The sequence below is a fragment of the Chanodichthys erythropterus genome, chromosome 4, assembly GCF_024489055.1.
Source record: "Chanodichthys erythropterus isolate Z2021 chromosome 4, ASM2448905v1, whole genome shotgun sequence".
Lineage (NCBI taxonomy): Eukaryota > Metazoa > Chordata > Actinopteri > Cypriniformes > Xenocyprididae > Chanodichthys > Chanodichthys erythropterus.
The window spans coordinates 35,643,255-35,659,157 of NC_090224.1; the positions used below are offsets into that span (position 1 = coordinate 35,643,255).

General features: G+C 35.0%; 1 protein-coding gene across 1 annotated transcript; it reads right to left on the reverse strand.

Moving 5' to 3' along the window:
• Window positions 1–5,567: 5,567 nt before the first annotated feature.
• On the reverse strand, window positions 5,568–11,926 carry LOC137018764 (E3 ubiquitin-protein ligase TRIM47-like). The gene is made up of 5 exons (XM_067383488.1): window positions 11,348–11,926; window positions 8,715–8,810; window positions 8,374–8,607; window positions 8,135–8,294; window positions 5,568–5,650 (listed from the first exon to the last, which is right to left on the reverse strand). The coding sequence occupies exons 1-5, from the start codon at window positions 11,924–11,926 to the stop codon at window positions 5,607–5,609; spliced, it is 1,113 nt and encodes a 370-aa protein (XP_067239589.1). The 3' UTR covers window positions 5,568–5,606.
• Window positions 11,927–15,903: the final 3,977 nt, after the last annotated feature.

Below are 15,903 nucleotides of genomic sequence, written 5' to 3' on the forward strand. Positions count from 1 at the left end.
TTTTCTCCAGCTGTTTCTATTGAACAAAGAAATAACAGTGATAAGAAATGTTCAAACAGAAATTAATTTTTATATAAATGTTATTTTATACATTTTTTTTTTTTTTGCTGTCTACCCACGTATCTTAAGTTTAAAATACAAAGCACTATTTATGTAACAGTAAGAAAAGTCTTTCGAGTCAGTTCTTTTTTGTCACGTTTCCGCCCACTGCTGTCTTGTTCCACTCCCCACCAGAGGTCTCTGTTTCAACATTAAGACTTTTTCAGTGCACACATGCAGTCACTTCATTCTGGACTACATTTCCCACAATCCCTCACCTAGGAACCAATCATGCAATCACACCTGTTTCTCATCAGTGACCCTTTAAAAGCTGCACTCACACACACACTCATTGCTGAGTGTTGTTTAGCCCTGTATCCGACCTTGTCTCTGTGTGTCCCTGTCCCTGTCCCTGTCCCTGTCCCTGTCCCTGTCCCTGTCCCTGTCCCTGTCCCTGTCCCACCTTGCCTTTGTTCTGACCATGGACTGTTTTCCTTGTTTGATGATCGTTTGCTGCCTACCTTGACCATTGCCTGTGTTTTTGATTACTCTTTTGCCTTGCCCTCTTGTATCTGTTTTCTGGTGTTTGACCTCTGCTTGTACAACTACGCTCATTTTAATAAAGCCTGCACGTGGATCTACCACTCCATTGTCCCATCCCCTCCGTTACATTTTTAATGAATGGATTTAATGGCAAAGCAACAATCGATTTGCAATTCAATCTGAATCATACAGACAGTTCACTTGTGGAATGATTTTTATTACTTTTTTGGAAGTGGTTTCTAACTAAGTAAACCACTGGATGATACTATATAACAAAGAACAGATCACTGGAGGAAGTAAATGGAATTTATTCATTCTTTATTAACCACAATAACCAAACTGTATTTGCACTTCAGTTACTTTAAAGGGGCAGTAAGCGATTTCTGAGAAGCACTGTTAAAAGTCGTTTAGAAAACTAGTCCCGTCTGAATAGGGCTATTGTTTGTCTCAAGCTGATGTGCTTCTGGAGACTAACAACTACCTCTTGCTTATATACTCTTGATTTCAAATATCAACTGTTTCTTACTTCTGATCACTTACTGCATCTTAATTATTAAAAGCAGGCTAATAATTTATCAAAATAGAAAGACGTGATTGGATGAAAAATTTCAACAGAATACATTTTTTTTAAATGATTTACTAATAAAAATAACTAAAATAATGTTTTAAAAAATAACAATTAAATACTCAGAGGATATAATTTAATTAATAGGCTGCAGAATCAGCAGATGCCAGTCAGCTTGTGCTGAGTAGTAAATTATGTGTTTTCTAACAGATTGCATGCTACGGCTCTATCAGCCTGTGCCATCTAGAGATGCTTGAATGAACTAGATATGTAGTAATACCTGTTTCTCTGTCCTCTCTGCTGTAGCTGTTACAGTGTCGTGGTATTTATGCTCATCCATTGTACACAAGTAACAAATACAGCACTGGTCAGTGCGGCAGTAGATTTCTAGTTGTTTACCGTGTTGAGGACAGATCATCTGTTGGAGTCGTCCAGTTGCATCGATCACTTTGTGTGGCTTTCTTGAGTGAAATTCTTCATGACGTTCAAAATGAGTCTGACAGTAAGATTCCAGACACACCAGACAGGACTTGACGGCTTTGTGTTTTCTTCCAGTGCAGACGTCACACTCCACATCTCCAGATCCAGCAGGAACAGCAGCTTGGAGTTTAGTCTTCTTCAGTTTCTCCACCATTTCAGCCAAAATGGTGTTTTTACCTAAAGCAGGTCTTGGAGTGAAGGTCTGTCTGCACTGAGGGCATCTGTAAACTCCCTTCTGATCATCCTGATTCCAGCAGCTGGTAATACAGCTCATACAGTAACTGTGTCCACAAGGAATGGTCACTGGATTCTTCAGTAGATCCAGACACACTGGACAGCTGAACACGTCCTGTCCCACTGAAATATTGGCTTCTGCCATTTCACTGCATATGAACTCAACAACAGCTCAACAATGACTCACCTTGCAGGTTCGTACAGCTAAAGAGTGAAATGGATTTCCCGGTTGTGTTTGAGACGTTTTCAAGAAAGACTGGTTTGTTGTAGAGTGTTACTGTGACTTCAGGAATATAAAAAAAATAAAAGTGTCTAGGTTATTATAGTTTAAATGTACAGCCTTTCAAAATAAATATTTGGTTGGTTAGCTTCAGATAGTAAGTCTGTGCTGGTAGATGCTAAATCCAGAAAACTAAAAAAATTCTGCTGTAAAACTTTAATGATAAATCTGTTAATGAGAAACATACCAATTTCACCAAATGTGTAATGTGTCCTGTGTTTTCTGATTAGAAACAGAATCATTTATCACTGATTCATGAATGAATCACTCTTTTGACTCAGTTCTTTTAGGTAAAACAGCTTAACAACAGGTGTGAATCGATTTCTGATTCAATCTGAATGATACGGACCGTTCACACATGGACTGAATAGTCTGAATAGTAAAACGTGAGAATGTCACAGATGGAAAATGAAAAAGATCTCAGATGGAAATAATAAAGTCTTTATTTTCTTATAATACTATAATAAAAAATAAAAAAAATTGTGTGTGTGTGTTTCAGTAACCTCAATAACAAGCCGAATAATTTTTCCAAATAAAAAGAACTGGATTGACCAAAAATTCAAACAGAAAAAAACAAAAACAAAAAACAATTATTTGCTAAAATTAATTAACATATTGTTGTAATATACTGCCCCACAACCAAATCTTTATAATTACAGATAATAACATATCATTTAATTAATATTTTAAAAATGTCAAAGAATCAAGAAATGGTAAATACATTTCCTCTAACATTTATAAAGTTATAAAGATAGTATCATAATACATTCACACATACATATTAATGGTGCGTGGAGAGATTGCAGAATTCTAAAGAATAATAGGGTTATAACAAGAATATCTGTAGGAAATATTGTCCAGTAAACTTTATTTGTATTTATTCAAACAAAAATCATATGTTAAAAATCAAAACTGAGCAGCATAAGAAATGTCCTTTGTCTTGGTGAGCAAAACTCGGCGATGATTTGGGCCATTACTTTGGTGCTGAGGAGAGTCTGGCCTGTGACTCAAGAGTCAGTGAAGTTCCAATACCTTGTCTTTGACAAGGGTCTCGGCTGTGACTCTGGCATTGTTAAGGGTCTCGGCTGTGACTCTGGCATTGTTAAGGGTCTCGGCTGTGACTCTGACATTGTAAAGCGTCTCGGCGGTGGCTTTGGCACTGTAAGGGGGTTCGGCTGTGACTCTGGCATTGTAAAGCCTCTCGGCCGTGACTCTGGTTTAGTGAAGGGACTGGTTGGTGATCCTAGCATTGGGTATGGACTGGTTGGTGACCCTGGCATCGTGACCCAGGAGCACGACTGTGGCGCTGTAAAGGAAAGCAAAGATATTAATGTCAAACAGTCAAGCAATAATAAAAGCTTTGAAAACAAACCACTGGCATATTTCATTATAGTTATTAGCTTGAATTAGTGACAATGAGGGGGAAAAAAACAGTTTTAGATTTACTCTTAACTGAGTTTGTGTACCAGCTGGTTTACAATATTGTACATCTATGTAGCTTATAGATCTGAATAATCACATGATGAAAAAAAAAAATGTTGCATTAGTATAATGAAGGAATCAAAGAATTTTTTTGTGCAATTAATTAGTAAGACTTACATTGTATGCTCTCCTCAGAAGTGGAAACGATCTCAATGTGTGTCACTATGGAAACCAACAGACATTTAAAGTATTATTTTTATGCACTGTAAATTCTAATAGCTTACCTAACTCACATATACTTAGTTAACTTTACTCATTAATATAAAATACATACTTCTTACTAGGTTTTGTTGAGTTACAGTCAATTGCAGGTTAAAAATAACAATTTATTTAATTGTTTGAGTGACGCTTACTTGAAACAAGCAAGTAGCAACAATGGATGCAATGACGTTATTACACCACTGAGAGGCAGCAGTGCGTTAAAGCGTGCCTAATGTGCAGAAAAAACGAAAAAGAAGAAGCGGCACTTGCAAAAGCATGCGCGATTCTCGGCGCCAATTTTGCAGATGTGGAAAGATGTTGACAGGCTGCCTACCTTTTTATCCGGAGCTTCGTAACTTTTTTGCAAGAAGAAGAATAATAATAAGGTAAGTAATCAAGCATACACCATTTGGGTGATTTTTTTTTTTTTTTTACTGTCTGTTGCTAATTTTTGCTGATCTTCTCAATGCATAGCTACCAAATAATTTTGATATTATTCAGAATATGGTTTGACCTGTTTTTTTGCATATAAAACTATCCGTTACCAAAACGGTTCCTGGATTGACTAAAAAATAGATTTAATTGTCCCAAATACAATATGAATTATGGTTTTCTATTTTAACAATGCATCCCTGATGCATTCTCCTCTGTTGGCTTTGGTTTATAAATGATTAATGTTATAAATCTGTTGAAATGGCGAAATTTACAGTTAACGTTATATGTAACCTGCAGCTTATGCAGAGATGACGTTTGTGATTATTTTTGACGTTTTGTGATTTCACAGTAGCATTATACTATTATTTTTAAAATCAGTAAATTAAGAATATAATGCAAGCACTGTAAAATGTTTCTTTACTCAAACTCAAGTGCTTTATATCACTGCTGATATAATGAGCCATCTTCTAACATAAGACACTTAGTAATGTTAAGTGATGTTAAACTAAGCAATCTTAATATCACATGAACGTTTTCTTTTCCAATATTTTTTTTTTTGTACTGGCACAATATTACTGAAAGTAATCAGAGGAAACACTGTTTTAAAATTGTCAACAAATACATATTTATAGAACTGCGTATTTAAAGGTATATTTTCTGTAATTCTTGTAGAACATGCACATATCAAGGAATGTGTCTTTTAATTTTGTAAAGCAGAACCTCCTGTTAATTAAATTTTGTTCTTTTTTTTTTAATAGAAGTCTTCCTTCTGGCAGCTGCCTCCTGATTGGTCTTCAACACACAGGTCTTGATACACTGGTGAGGACTTTTCCTTTGAAGAAATAGTTTGTGACAGTGTTCACTATGCTGCACTTTACATTTTGTTAATATTTTGTTGACTAAACCAACTTAAAATGTTTGTCCACTTCAAATAATTTCTTGCAGAAGCAGTGGAACTGTAAGCACTGTATTTTTTCTGCAAACAAAAGAGGACTTTTGTTAAAACATCGTCTAAAACATGGAGGCTTCACTCGGCAACAGCCAATACCTATACCATAAGTCTTCATATGGATTGCTTGTGCTCTATTCAAGTCTTAAATGCACAGCACTTTTTACAGAGAGACAAGTAAGTACTTATTCATATTCCTTTTTTGACCATGAGAAACTGCGTTCTGCTTAGGTTTGTCTTTAGAATTGGCCTGTAGGCCTGACCATGCATTAACAAATGTCACACTGTCCCAACCATCAGTCTTTTTTTGTTTTTTTTCATATGTTGTAGGTATTTGTGGGGTTTAACAGGATAGTCACCACAGATCTGCAGAGTAACTTTTATGGTGCTGTGGATCGCTACACACCACGCTTTGTCACAATCTTCAAGTCCAAGAAAGGGACTGTTGGAGAGAAATTGGATGAGCTTATGCAGCAAATGAATACAGGGGTGAGTTTACTGCAGCCTTATTTTTGTTTATTATTCTGTGACATAATTAATATAATTAATGACAGAATTTAAATCTTTGGGTGAAGTAAGCATATTTATTTTTACTGTAGCTTTAAAGTTTCATGATCTTGAACTTGATCTTTTTTTTTCATCTACTTCCAGAAAGAAGCAGATGTGACAGCAATGCGCACTCTTGTGCTCCGGGGCTTACCTATCCTGCTTGGTGATTATGCCAGTAACTTCTACAACACCTGCAACGTAAGTTCTCATTGTAAAAAATTTTTTTAAAAGGGTTACTTCTCCCAAAAAATAAGAATTGTCATCAATTGCACTTCTGTGCTATGAAAGTTGTTTTACCAAAAACTCTACTAGTTACTAAAAAACCTTTGTGTAAGCCAGAAGGGTGATCAGAGAAAATAAATCAGGAAAACTTTAAGGTGATGTAAAACTGTGGATTTTCACATTTCCCTGTTGTAATATTTTTATTGTTTGGTTTTTATTCAGGCATGTGATGTTGATGGCTGGCTACAAGTGTCCATTGGGGTGCTGACTGTTATTGATGAAGAACCTCTCATTCCAAATAAACTGTACCTTGACCCAGTGTCTATTGCAATCATTGTGGAGGGAGGTATGGTACTGGATAATCTGCAAAATCTGCCTCAGGCAATTTGCGTCTTGTTTGGTCTGTCTTATGATTTAAATTTGTCACTTGTCAACTTGTTTCTATCAAGTTTGGTCTCTGAAGTGTTATTGATTTAAAGATGTTAAGAGTCAAGGTATGGCCTCAGAAAAAACATTTACTTCTATATAGATTTTATATACATTTATATATGATTGTTGTACTGTAAAAGATTTTTGTTTTAAACATTTTAAAAACCTAAAGTGACTATTTATATGCATATGCATTTTTTTTTACCCCAGTGCAAACTTGTGTGTACCATCCTTGTGTCAGTTGTTAAGAACACAAATACAATAAATTTACCTTTGAATTGTATCATTGCCTTAAATTTATTTGTCCAGTTGCAAATGTTATCTTTGTGAACCTATTCTCTCTGATTTATAATACATGATTGTTAGCACTTAAGTTATTTGAGTAACGGTTACTTGGTTTTTTTAAGGCAATCGGTTTGCATGGTTTTAACAAGTAAACTGGATTGCCTTTGAAGTAAAGTAAACTTGGTAATTCTAAGTTGTATGCAGAAAACATCACCTTAGCACAACTTGCATAAATGAGTTAGGAATACTCACAAAGTGTATTTTACTTGAAATGATTTAGTTGTTTAAAATAGTAATTCTGAGTAGTCTATACTAAGACAAGTACATCTTAAGTAAATGATTAAGTTACTGGAACTCTCTTATAAGTGTACAATACTAGACGGGCACTTGTTAGTTCTACATACTATTCCTATTTCACCTAACTTGGTTTTTTCAAGGCAATCGGTTTGCATGTTTTTTTCAAGTAAGGTTTACTTATTGGATTTTACAGTGTGTAAAGAGAAAACTGATAAAACTCAAAGTAATGTGTTGTGTGTTGAATATGTTCAACAACGCTCGGGACAGCGTTGCATCGTAATGAAAGCATAAGTTTTGACAAGAAGAAGACTCGAAAGGGAACTCATTTCTTTCGCGCACTGTCTGTGGAAAGTTTTATGTGTGCACACATCCGAACTAAACTGAGTTTTCTTTCATGTCTTGCAATTTAATGGACAAATTCAAACTAAATTGTCAAAAAATAGCAAGTATCCTAGTAAACATTTGGTTATGTCTTAAGTGAACGTTAACAGTTGACAATATAAACATGTGTACAGTGTCCAATATCAGTAGGCTATCTGTGCGTTCGCTTTTAAAGTGACAGCCTAATATTCCTGCGTCTGTTTTTAATGTTGATCAAACAACAAAGGACAAAGAAAAAAATCACTAACAGCTCTTGACTGAATAACTTTTGTTACTTTATTAAGGATTAATCAATAAGGATGTTTAATGTATACAGTGAAGGCAGTGTTATTTTACATTTGCTTACTTTATTAAATTTTTGTACCTGAAAACCACCGTAAGACCTACCTGAAAAACCTGAAAAGCATTGTTTATTTAATTTGTACCTTTATTACATTGTATTTATGCTTAAGTTTGTTTGCTTATTTGTTATTATTTTATTACTGACTGTTTACTTATCTTTAAAAATGTTTTAAATGTATATTAGTTGGTTAGTGATTTTAGCTGTCCTGTAGAAATTGTGAATTTTCACTAGTATCTAAAATTTTGGTGTCATTACTGCCTTTTATTGCAAAAACAGTTTCATGGCCAGTAAAAAATATATTTATGGCCAGTAAATTAAAGTCAATGGCCACTGGTAGGTGTGGCAAATGTGTGTGTGTGTGTGTGTGTGTATATATATATATGTATGTATTCCAAACATTGATTATTTCCATTACTTTACCTTTATCAGATATCTTTTTTATCTCTTCTTTGTTGATATCCTCAAGTTTCTTTTTTAGTAGAAGGACAGATTTTCCCACATCATCATATAAGAGGTGAGAGCTGGCAGTGATTCTGGGCACAACAGTGGTTTGGGGAGGAACAGAGCAAGACCCGACACTCTACAGAAAGTCACATTAGAAAAGAAAGACATTAAAATGAAGACAGAGAAAACTGTCTTATGTTTTCTCAAGCTGTTACCTGCAGGAAATGAATGTGATCTTCTGTGTATGAAAGCTGCTCCAGCTCAGTGTTTCTTCTCCTCAGGTCTTCAATCTCCTGCTCCAGTTGTTTCAAGAGTCCTTCAGCTCGACTCACAGCAGCATTTTCCTGATCTCTGATCAGCTGTGTCACCTCAGAGCGGCTTCTCTCAATGGAACGGATCAGTTCAGTAAAGATCCTCTCACTGTCCTCCAATGCTTTCTGTGCAGAGCGCTGTCAGGACACAATACACACTGAGCTTCAGTGAGACTGGCACTAGGATCCTCTCTGATTAGAGGAGAGTCTCACCTGACAATGAAATGTTTCTATAGCCAACTCACCTTATGAGTCTTCACAACATCTCTCAGCTCATAAAGATCTTTCTCTCTCTGCCAGATTCTCTGCTGGAAGTTTCTTAGTGTTTGTTCTAGATGTTTCTGTTGACAAAGAAACAATCAAAGAAATGTTCTTCTTAATGAAATCAGCTCTTTTTTTTTTTTTGTTCACAATTAAAAAGGATTTCTTTCTTTTATCCTCAATAGGAAGATATGCTCCACACATATAGTGGGATCATCTGTGTCTGAGGTTGCACAATATTGACTTCTGTGAATGGCAGTCAATGGGAATACGCCGTTTTCAGTGCAGATCCTCATTCCTTACATACACTGTAACTCAGACAGCTTCAGGAAGTCAACAAAGTCTTTGGAATGCACAACACACACGGAAGTAAAGTAATACAAAACAGATTCACAAACGCCATGTAAATGAGTGGTTTAGCATGTTTGATAGCATTTATATTTTTATTATTAATGTCAAGAACATGTATACTAATGCCATGCTTGAAAGAAAATTCAATTATATGTAACCAAATTTGGAAAATATATATATAAAAAAGGCTTCCCAAAAGCCATTATTTACCCCATTCATTATAAGGATTACGAAAATAAATATCCAGAAGATCTGACAATTATTTAGGGGGGAAAATATGTTCATAATTTTAGGCTTAGTATTTTAATTTCAGTGATAACTAAGACTATTTCAAAAACCCATATGACATATATATATATATATATATATATATATATATATATATATATATATATATATATATATATATATATATATATATATATATATAGTGTACAGTATAAATACACCCCCTGTACAGTACACCCCCTCTGAACAATTACAAAAGATGTATTTTCTTTATGATAAAATGTATTAAACATATGAATAATAAAAAACTGAGAACTATATGTCATTAATAGCCATAAATAGTAAATTAGCCAATTTTGTTTAAACTAAGGATTGCAGAAATGAGTACACCCTAGACTAATTCAACAAATGTATAATATTCTGTTACTTAGTATGTCCTCCATAATTTTGAATATACTGCTCTTACCCTTCATGTTCATGACAAACTGTCACATATGTCCTGTTTAACTCCGGGATGATGAAATCCTTAAATGCCCTGATCTTTAATGGGGAGTGTTGCTCAACTCGTCTCTACTGAATCCCCCACAGGTGCTCAAGAGTGTTAAGATGCAATATATGCCCACAGAAGGTTTTTCACCTTTCCAATGCATATCCTCATTGTCATGTTGAAAAAATGCCCAACAATGCAGGGAATGAGGAAAGGGTAACATCTTCTGTTTTAAGTTTGTGTATTAAATCACACAGTGGTGTGGGAATTCATGACAGCATTGATAAAGCACAACTCCCTCACACCTTCAGTACTCATTCATCCCTATATAAGAGCTTTACTACCTCTGAACTTTACTGTGGGAACCAGGCACTTCTCACTGTACTCCTTCTCTAGCAACACCAGAACATTTTGGATGCTGTTGGATCCAAAATGATTGATTTGGTCTCGATAGACCAGAGTATTGACTTCCAGAATCTATTTTGTAAATATGGACTTTGGAAATGGTGACTTTATTGTGCTTTGGCTGAGACACTCGCTTGGTATTTCTCCTGCTCTTTGTCTAGCAAAAAAATCCCTCATCACTAAATGAAAGCTTAAAAATGAAGGCCTGATTATTTCAGGGGCCTTGTCACAAGTCCATTGCTATATTTTCACACTTGGTAATCCTCTTGTACCACTGTCCTCTTTTGTGCTAAGAAATAAGTCTCCTGATGATTCTCTCTCAGATGGTTCCAATGTTGTCAGCGTTCAGTCTGAGAATAGTTCATTGGGCTAACAACACTTTTTAATTGTCAAGAAATTACATCTCTTTAAATGTTTTGGTTCAACATACTATACTTACCTGGTGATCAAACACTGCCTTAAACTTACACCAGAACATTTTTATTTTGTTTTATTTAGTAACTTTTAGGAGGGTGCACTCATTTTTGCTACACAAAATTGAATCACCTTGATAAGAAAATCTTATTTTCCTGAATTTTAACATGCTTCTTTGATTAATTGATTAAGCAGACTTGCTGGAACATTATATCTCTAAAGAACCCTAACACGTCTTCTAAGTAATTGAGTAATTACTGACTTTCAGCAGTTTCAGAGGGGGTGTACTCAATAGACCACTTTTCATTCTAATGATTGTGGGTTGTTAAAAAGTAATATTTTAATAACTCATACTACAAGCAAAAACTCATTCTGAAAGCAAAAACATAATGACTTGACTAATGTAAAAGGTAAATGATAATAAGTTGTCCGAAATTAATATCTGAAAGATTTATCATAATATTAAACAATCATATTTATGTGCATAACTTTATTAATATTGATGGTCCATTTTGTCATGTCATTACCAGCGCCCTGCCCTATAGATTTAGTTCACCCTCCTCCTCTATTTACCAACAACAACAAAAATGAGCCTCTTCTTGGTGCACAAATAGTAATTATTCTTAAACCAGAAAAAAAGTGAAGCAGATTTTACTTATTACATGATAAAACAACATTTTAACAACAATAATAACCAATTATATATTCCAAGACAGTAATTATCATATTTACCTGTTTCTCTGTCCTTTCTTCTGTCGCTGTTACAGTGTCGTGGTATTTATGCTCATCCATTGTACAAAAGTAGCAAATACAGCGCCTTTCAGTGCGGCAGTAGATTTCTAGTTGTTTACCGTGTTGAGGACAGATCATGTGTTGGAGTCGTCCAGTTGCATCGATCACTTTGTGTGGATTTCCCGAGCGAAATTCTTCATGACGTTCAAAATGAGTCTGACAGTAAGATTCCAGACACACCAGACAGGACTTGACGGCTTTGTGTTTTCTTCCAGTGCAGACGTCACACTCCACATCTCCAGATCCAACAGGAACAGCAGCTTGAGGTTTAGTGTTCTTCAGTTTCTCCACCATTTCAGCAAACACCACATTCTTACATAAGGTAGGTCTTGGAGTGAAGGTCTGTCTGCACTGAGGGCATCTGTAAACTCCCTTCTGATCATCCTGATTCCAGCAGCCGGTAATACAGCTCATACAGTAACTGTGTCCACAAGGAATGGTCACTGGATTCTTCAGTAGATCCAGACACACTGGACACATGAACTCATCCTGTCCCACTGAAATATTGGCTTCTGCCATTTCACTGCATATGAACTCAGATCAAACAGCAGCTCAACAATGACTTACACTGTAGGTTCTTTCAGCTAAAGAGTTTAAATAATTTCCGCATTCTGTATACATTAGACATGCCCAAGGAAATAAAAATACTGGTTTTGTAGGGTGAGGGAACTGGTTTCAGGGAACTGGAATGTTTTTTTTTTCTGGAACGTTTTGTGTATTAAAAGTGAAAATGTGATACTGCAGAGATAGAGGCAAACAGTAAAGGCCCAAAACACTGCTTTCAAACCATATTCTACATCTGCAAAAGTTGGCCAGTCATTTTTTATTTGAGCTATTTAGACTTTTGATATTATGCCCTTGTGAGAAAAGTAGATGCAAGTGATTTTATAGCCAGTAGCAAGAAATATGTATAGGTGTTATATTTCACAACAGACTTTCAAGTTCAAGGTTTGGCTGGACGTTGGTCTGCTGGTAGATACTTTAACAGTATTGCCCCAATACAATATTGATGTGTAATATTTTTACTGACAAATCCTTGTCAAACATTTCTCTGAAAATTATATCAAACATGTGTCTTGTATATTCTGATTAGAATCAGAACCAGTGATGACTGATACGCAAATGAATGACTTCAGTTTTTTTTTAATGTGTGTGTCTGTCTTTTTGCTGTTTCGAGACGCTCTCCTGTTGTGTTGAAGATCTGGTACCCCATTTGTGTTGAGAGCATTGACCCCCATTGCTTTCAAATCAATTCTCTGAAAATTGACAATATGACGTAAAAGCATAACAGCTCTATTGCACATTTTTAGAGACTAAAACGTGAAATATGAAAAATTATGTGTATTGTGTAAAAGTTCCCCCTCTTGTTTTAGGGGTCACGTGTGTTTATTTAAAGCTTCATGCACAGGCAAATTTTTTTATGACTATTTGTTCACTGAGGTGCAAATAACTACAACTAAGTATAAACAGTACTTAACATTATTTAACATTATGGCTTGGTTTCATAGATGGGGCTTAGATTAAGACAAGACTTAGTTCAAGTGCATTAGCTTTTATAAATGTGCCTTATGGGAAAAAAAAAGAAAAAAAAAAATTTCTGGTGTGCATCTTGAGATGAAGCAATGACATATTTTAAGATATGTCACTGCAAGTTGCTTTCAGTTAAAACAGCTAAAACGTGCATTTTAGTGCACTTTTTTGGGACTAGGCTTAAGCATTTGTCTATGAAACCTTGGGCTATTTCACAGATTTTTTGTGAAACACAAATAGATCAAGAAAAAGCAAATTCTCATTGGATGATTCAGGATTCAGTTGAGTAAACTTTGATTCTTACATTTCATAAGTTCTTATGTGTATCATTCTGTTTTCCCTCTCTCTTTACTGTTTTTGAATGGGTTTACTTTTGACCCGAACACTGTCATAGTCACCTAATTTCTACAGCCATCCCAAAACATTTGTGTACTGAAACTTTGCATGCACATTCATGGCCCAAAACGAGGAAAGGTCACACAAATTCAAGAAAAAATAAATAGTATGACCATAACCAGTGTTTCAAGCAGTATAAAAAGGAGGGTTAATAACAGCAAAAACACTAGAGGGAGTGAATTTTGCCTACAAACCTGCAACCTATGAATCCTATACAGTAGTTTGACAGTGACTAAGAATCTCTTTATTTTGTTCTTGTGAAATACTCTGTACTTTAAGAACATTTTGCAATCAAAAACTCTAAAAGTTCAAATTACCATTTTTTTTTTCTCAGACCATTTTTTTTTTACTGTATCATTCAATACTATATACCAAAGTAGCATAATTTATCATGTAGACAAGTCTTTAAAGGTTACAAAATGAGACAATGAATAATGTGAACCCAGATCAGACTACAGTGCTCTGAGGGGGCATGATTTCTACACTTCTTTTGTGGAATTTACTACAGTGTATTCAAGCAAAGTTGACAATTGGAAAAGTAAAACAAGGCAAAAAAAAAAAAAAAAAGTAAATTAAAGTGTGAGAATTATGAGAAAATATGAGAATTGGGTGACAGTGATTATTTAGAAATCATACTATAGTGATCTCTGGTGGAAAACTTGTGACATGACACTTGATTAGATATTATCTGGATTTCTTTATTTTTTTATTAAAGATTCTATTCACTTCCGAAAGTCTGCGGGAAGCTGGTCCTTTAGAAACCTTATGAAAATAAAAACAAAAGAAAACATAGTTGATAAAATCAATATTGAATTAGCATGTGGAGATTTGCTATCTAAATGTATATTTAACTTTATGTTCACATAGGCCTACTGTTTCCTGTGAGATTTATAAAGGAGATGACTGCATTAATTATTTGATTAATGTTGTAAATGCACAGCGGAAGTGACGTCACGGAGGGCATTAGTGTGCTGGGGCTCCATCTAAAGGAAGAAGTAAGAATAGCCTACAGTGATCAGCATTAACCAAATGCAACTTAATTACCTACAGATTTGGAAATAACGAAACTTTGTTTTCACGTCAATAACTTTAAAAAGTGGGTAAATGAAACTTGTTTGCCTAGATAAAAAAAAGACTGCATAGACTAGAGCAGCTTTTACTGTCTATGAGAGCAGCACAGTACCTGCGTGACTCGTCATAGACATAAACAGAGAGAAGTAGTTCCGGCTACAATGTTCTTCCGCAAGACGCATGTAGTTCTGTTAATTAACCGCTAGAGCACCAAAAGTTACTCCAGCTTTAAATACCACATAGGCTGCATGTATTCAAAATAGCCTTGATACTCTCATTAAAAGCAAACCCATTTAGTGGCCGAGATTAACTTGAGAATTGAAGTAATTATTAAAAAGTAGTAGTATTATGTTAATTAAGTCAGTTCGCAAGCTGTATTGTATAATCTGTTTAGGATTGGTAGCTGTTGACAACATACAGACCAATATGAAGTTAATATGCAGTTTAGTTCTGAGCATTTTAGAATCCATGTTTTTTAAGACTGTGTTGTGACCTCACGGATGCTGTAGTGAAGCAGTTACAGCACAATTTCAGGGGTTGATATAGCAGTCCTGTCTTATCATGTTCTCCCCAGAAACATGAACCTTAGTTACTCTTCAGTCTGTAAAAGCTTCTGTCACATAGGAAGTGATAACCACAATTTAGATGTTTGTTTCCTTCCATATCTATCTTTTGCAATGCAAACAGTAAAAGTCATATCGCAATAAAAAAAGAAAAAAGCTCATGGCGTTTCCCCTGTGTCCTTTGGTTTTCATTTTCACCTTGATCTCCAGTGATGCATCAGCTGCTTTTAAAGGCACTTTGCCGACTGGCATTCCTCCAGCAGCTGTAAAGCCTTGTTTCTGAAAATATGAAATGTAGAGCATCTTGTTTGCAGAACCTTGGAATGATCTTGGATGAAAATGGGATCTGATCAACGGAGGTCTTGGTTCGAATGATCAGCTCTCTGTCATTAGTTTCTGTGATATGAATGTCAGGTTGTTACAGGTCAGATTAAAGCTTGCGCAAGCACTTTGTGTTATACGGTCTGGATGTGTTAAAACCACAGAGAGAGATTTTATCAAGTGTTAGTTTCAGCAGCTGTGCACTCCATAAAGAAATTCAGGGGAGCAATTACCACAATTTAAGTAAATGCATGGTTACAAGTTAAAATTTATTGATTTAATTCAACATTTTAAGTTGCAAACATCATTCTGATTAGGTCTGTTGGCTTAATAATGTAGATAATTACATCAGATTAATATTGTGTGTAATTGAAAGTAATTTGCACTTGTCTAATAAAATAGTCTTCATAATTTTAAAAACTGGGCAGTGGATTTCTAGTCCCCAGCATCCTTTGCATATAAGTAGAGTAAATGTTGAAATTAAGCATTATTTTATGTGTTTTTAGTAAAGGGAAAGACTGTGCTGTTGTGTTTGACATTTAAATGTTTGTTGTAGTTTGTTGGTTGAACTTAATTTTATTAGAATTTGTCATAACTTAAAAATATTGATGCATT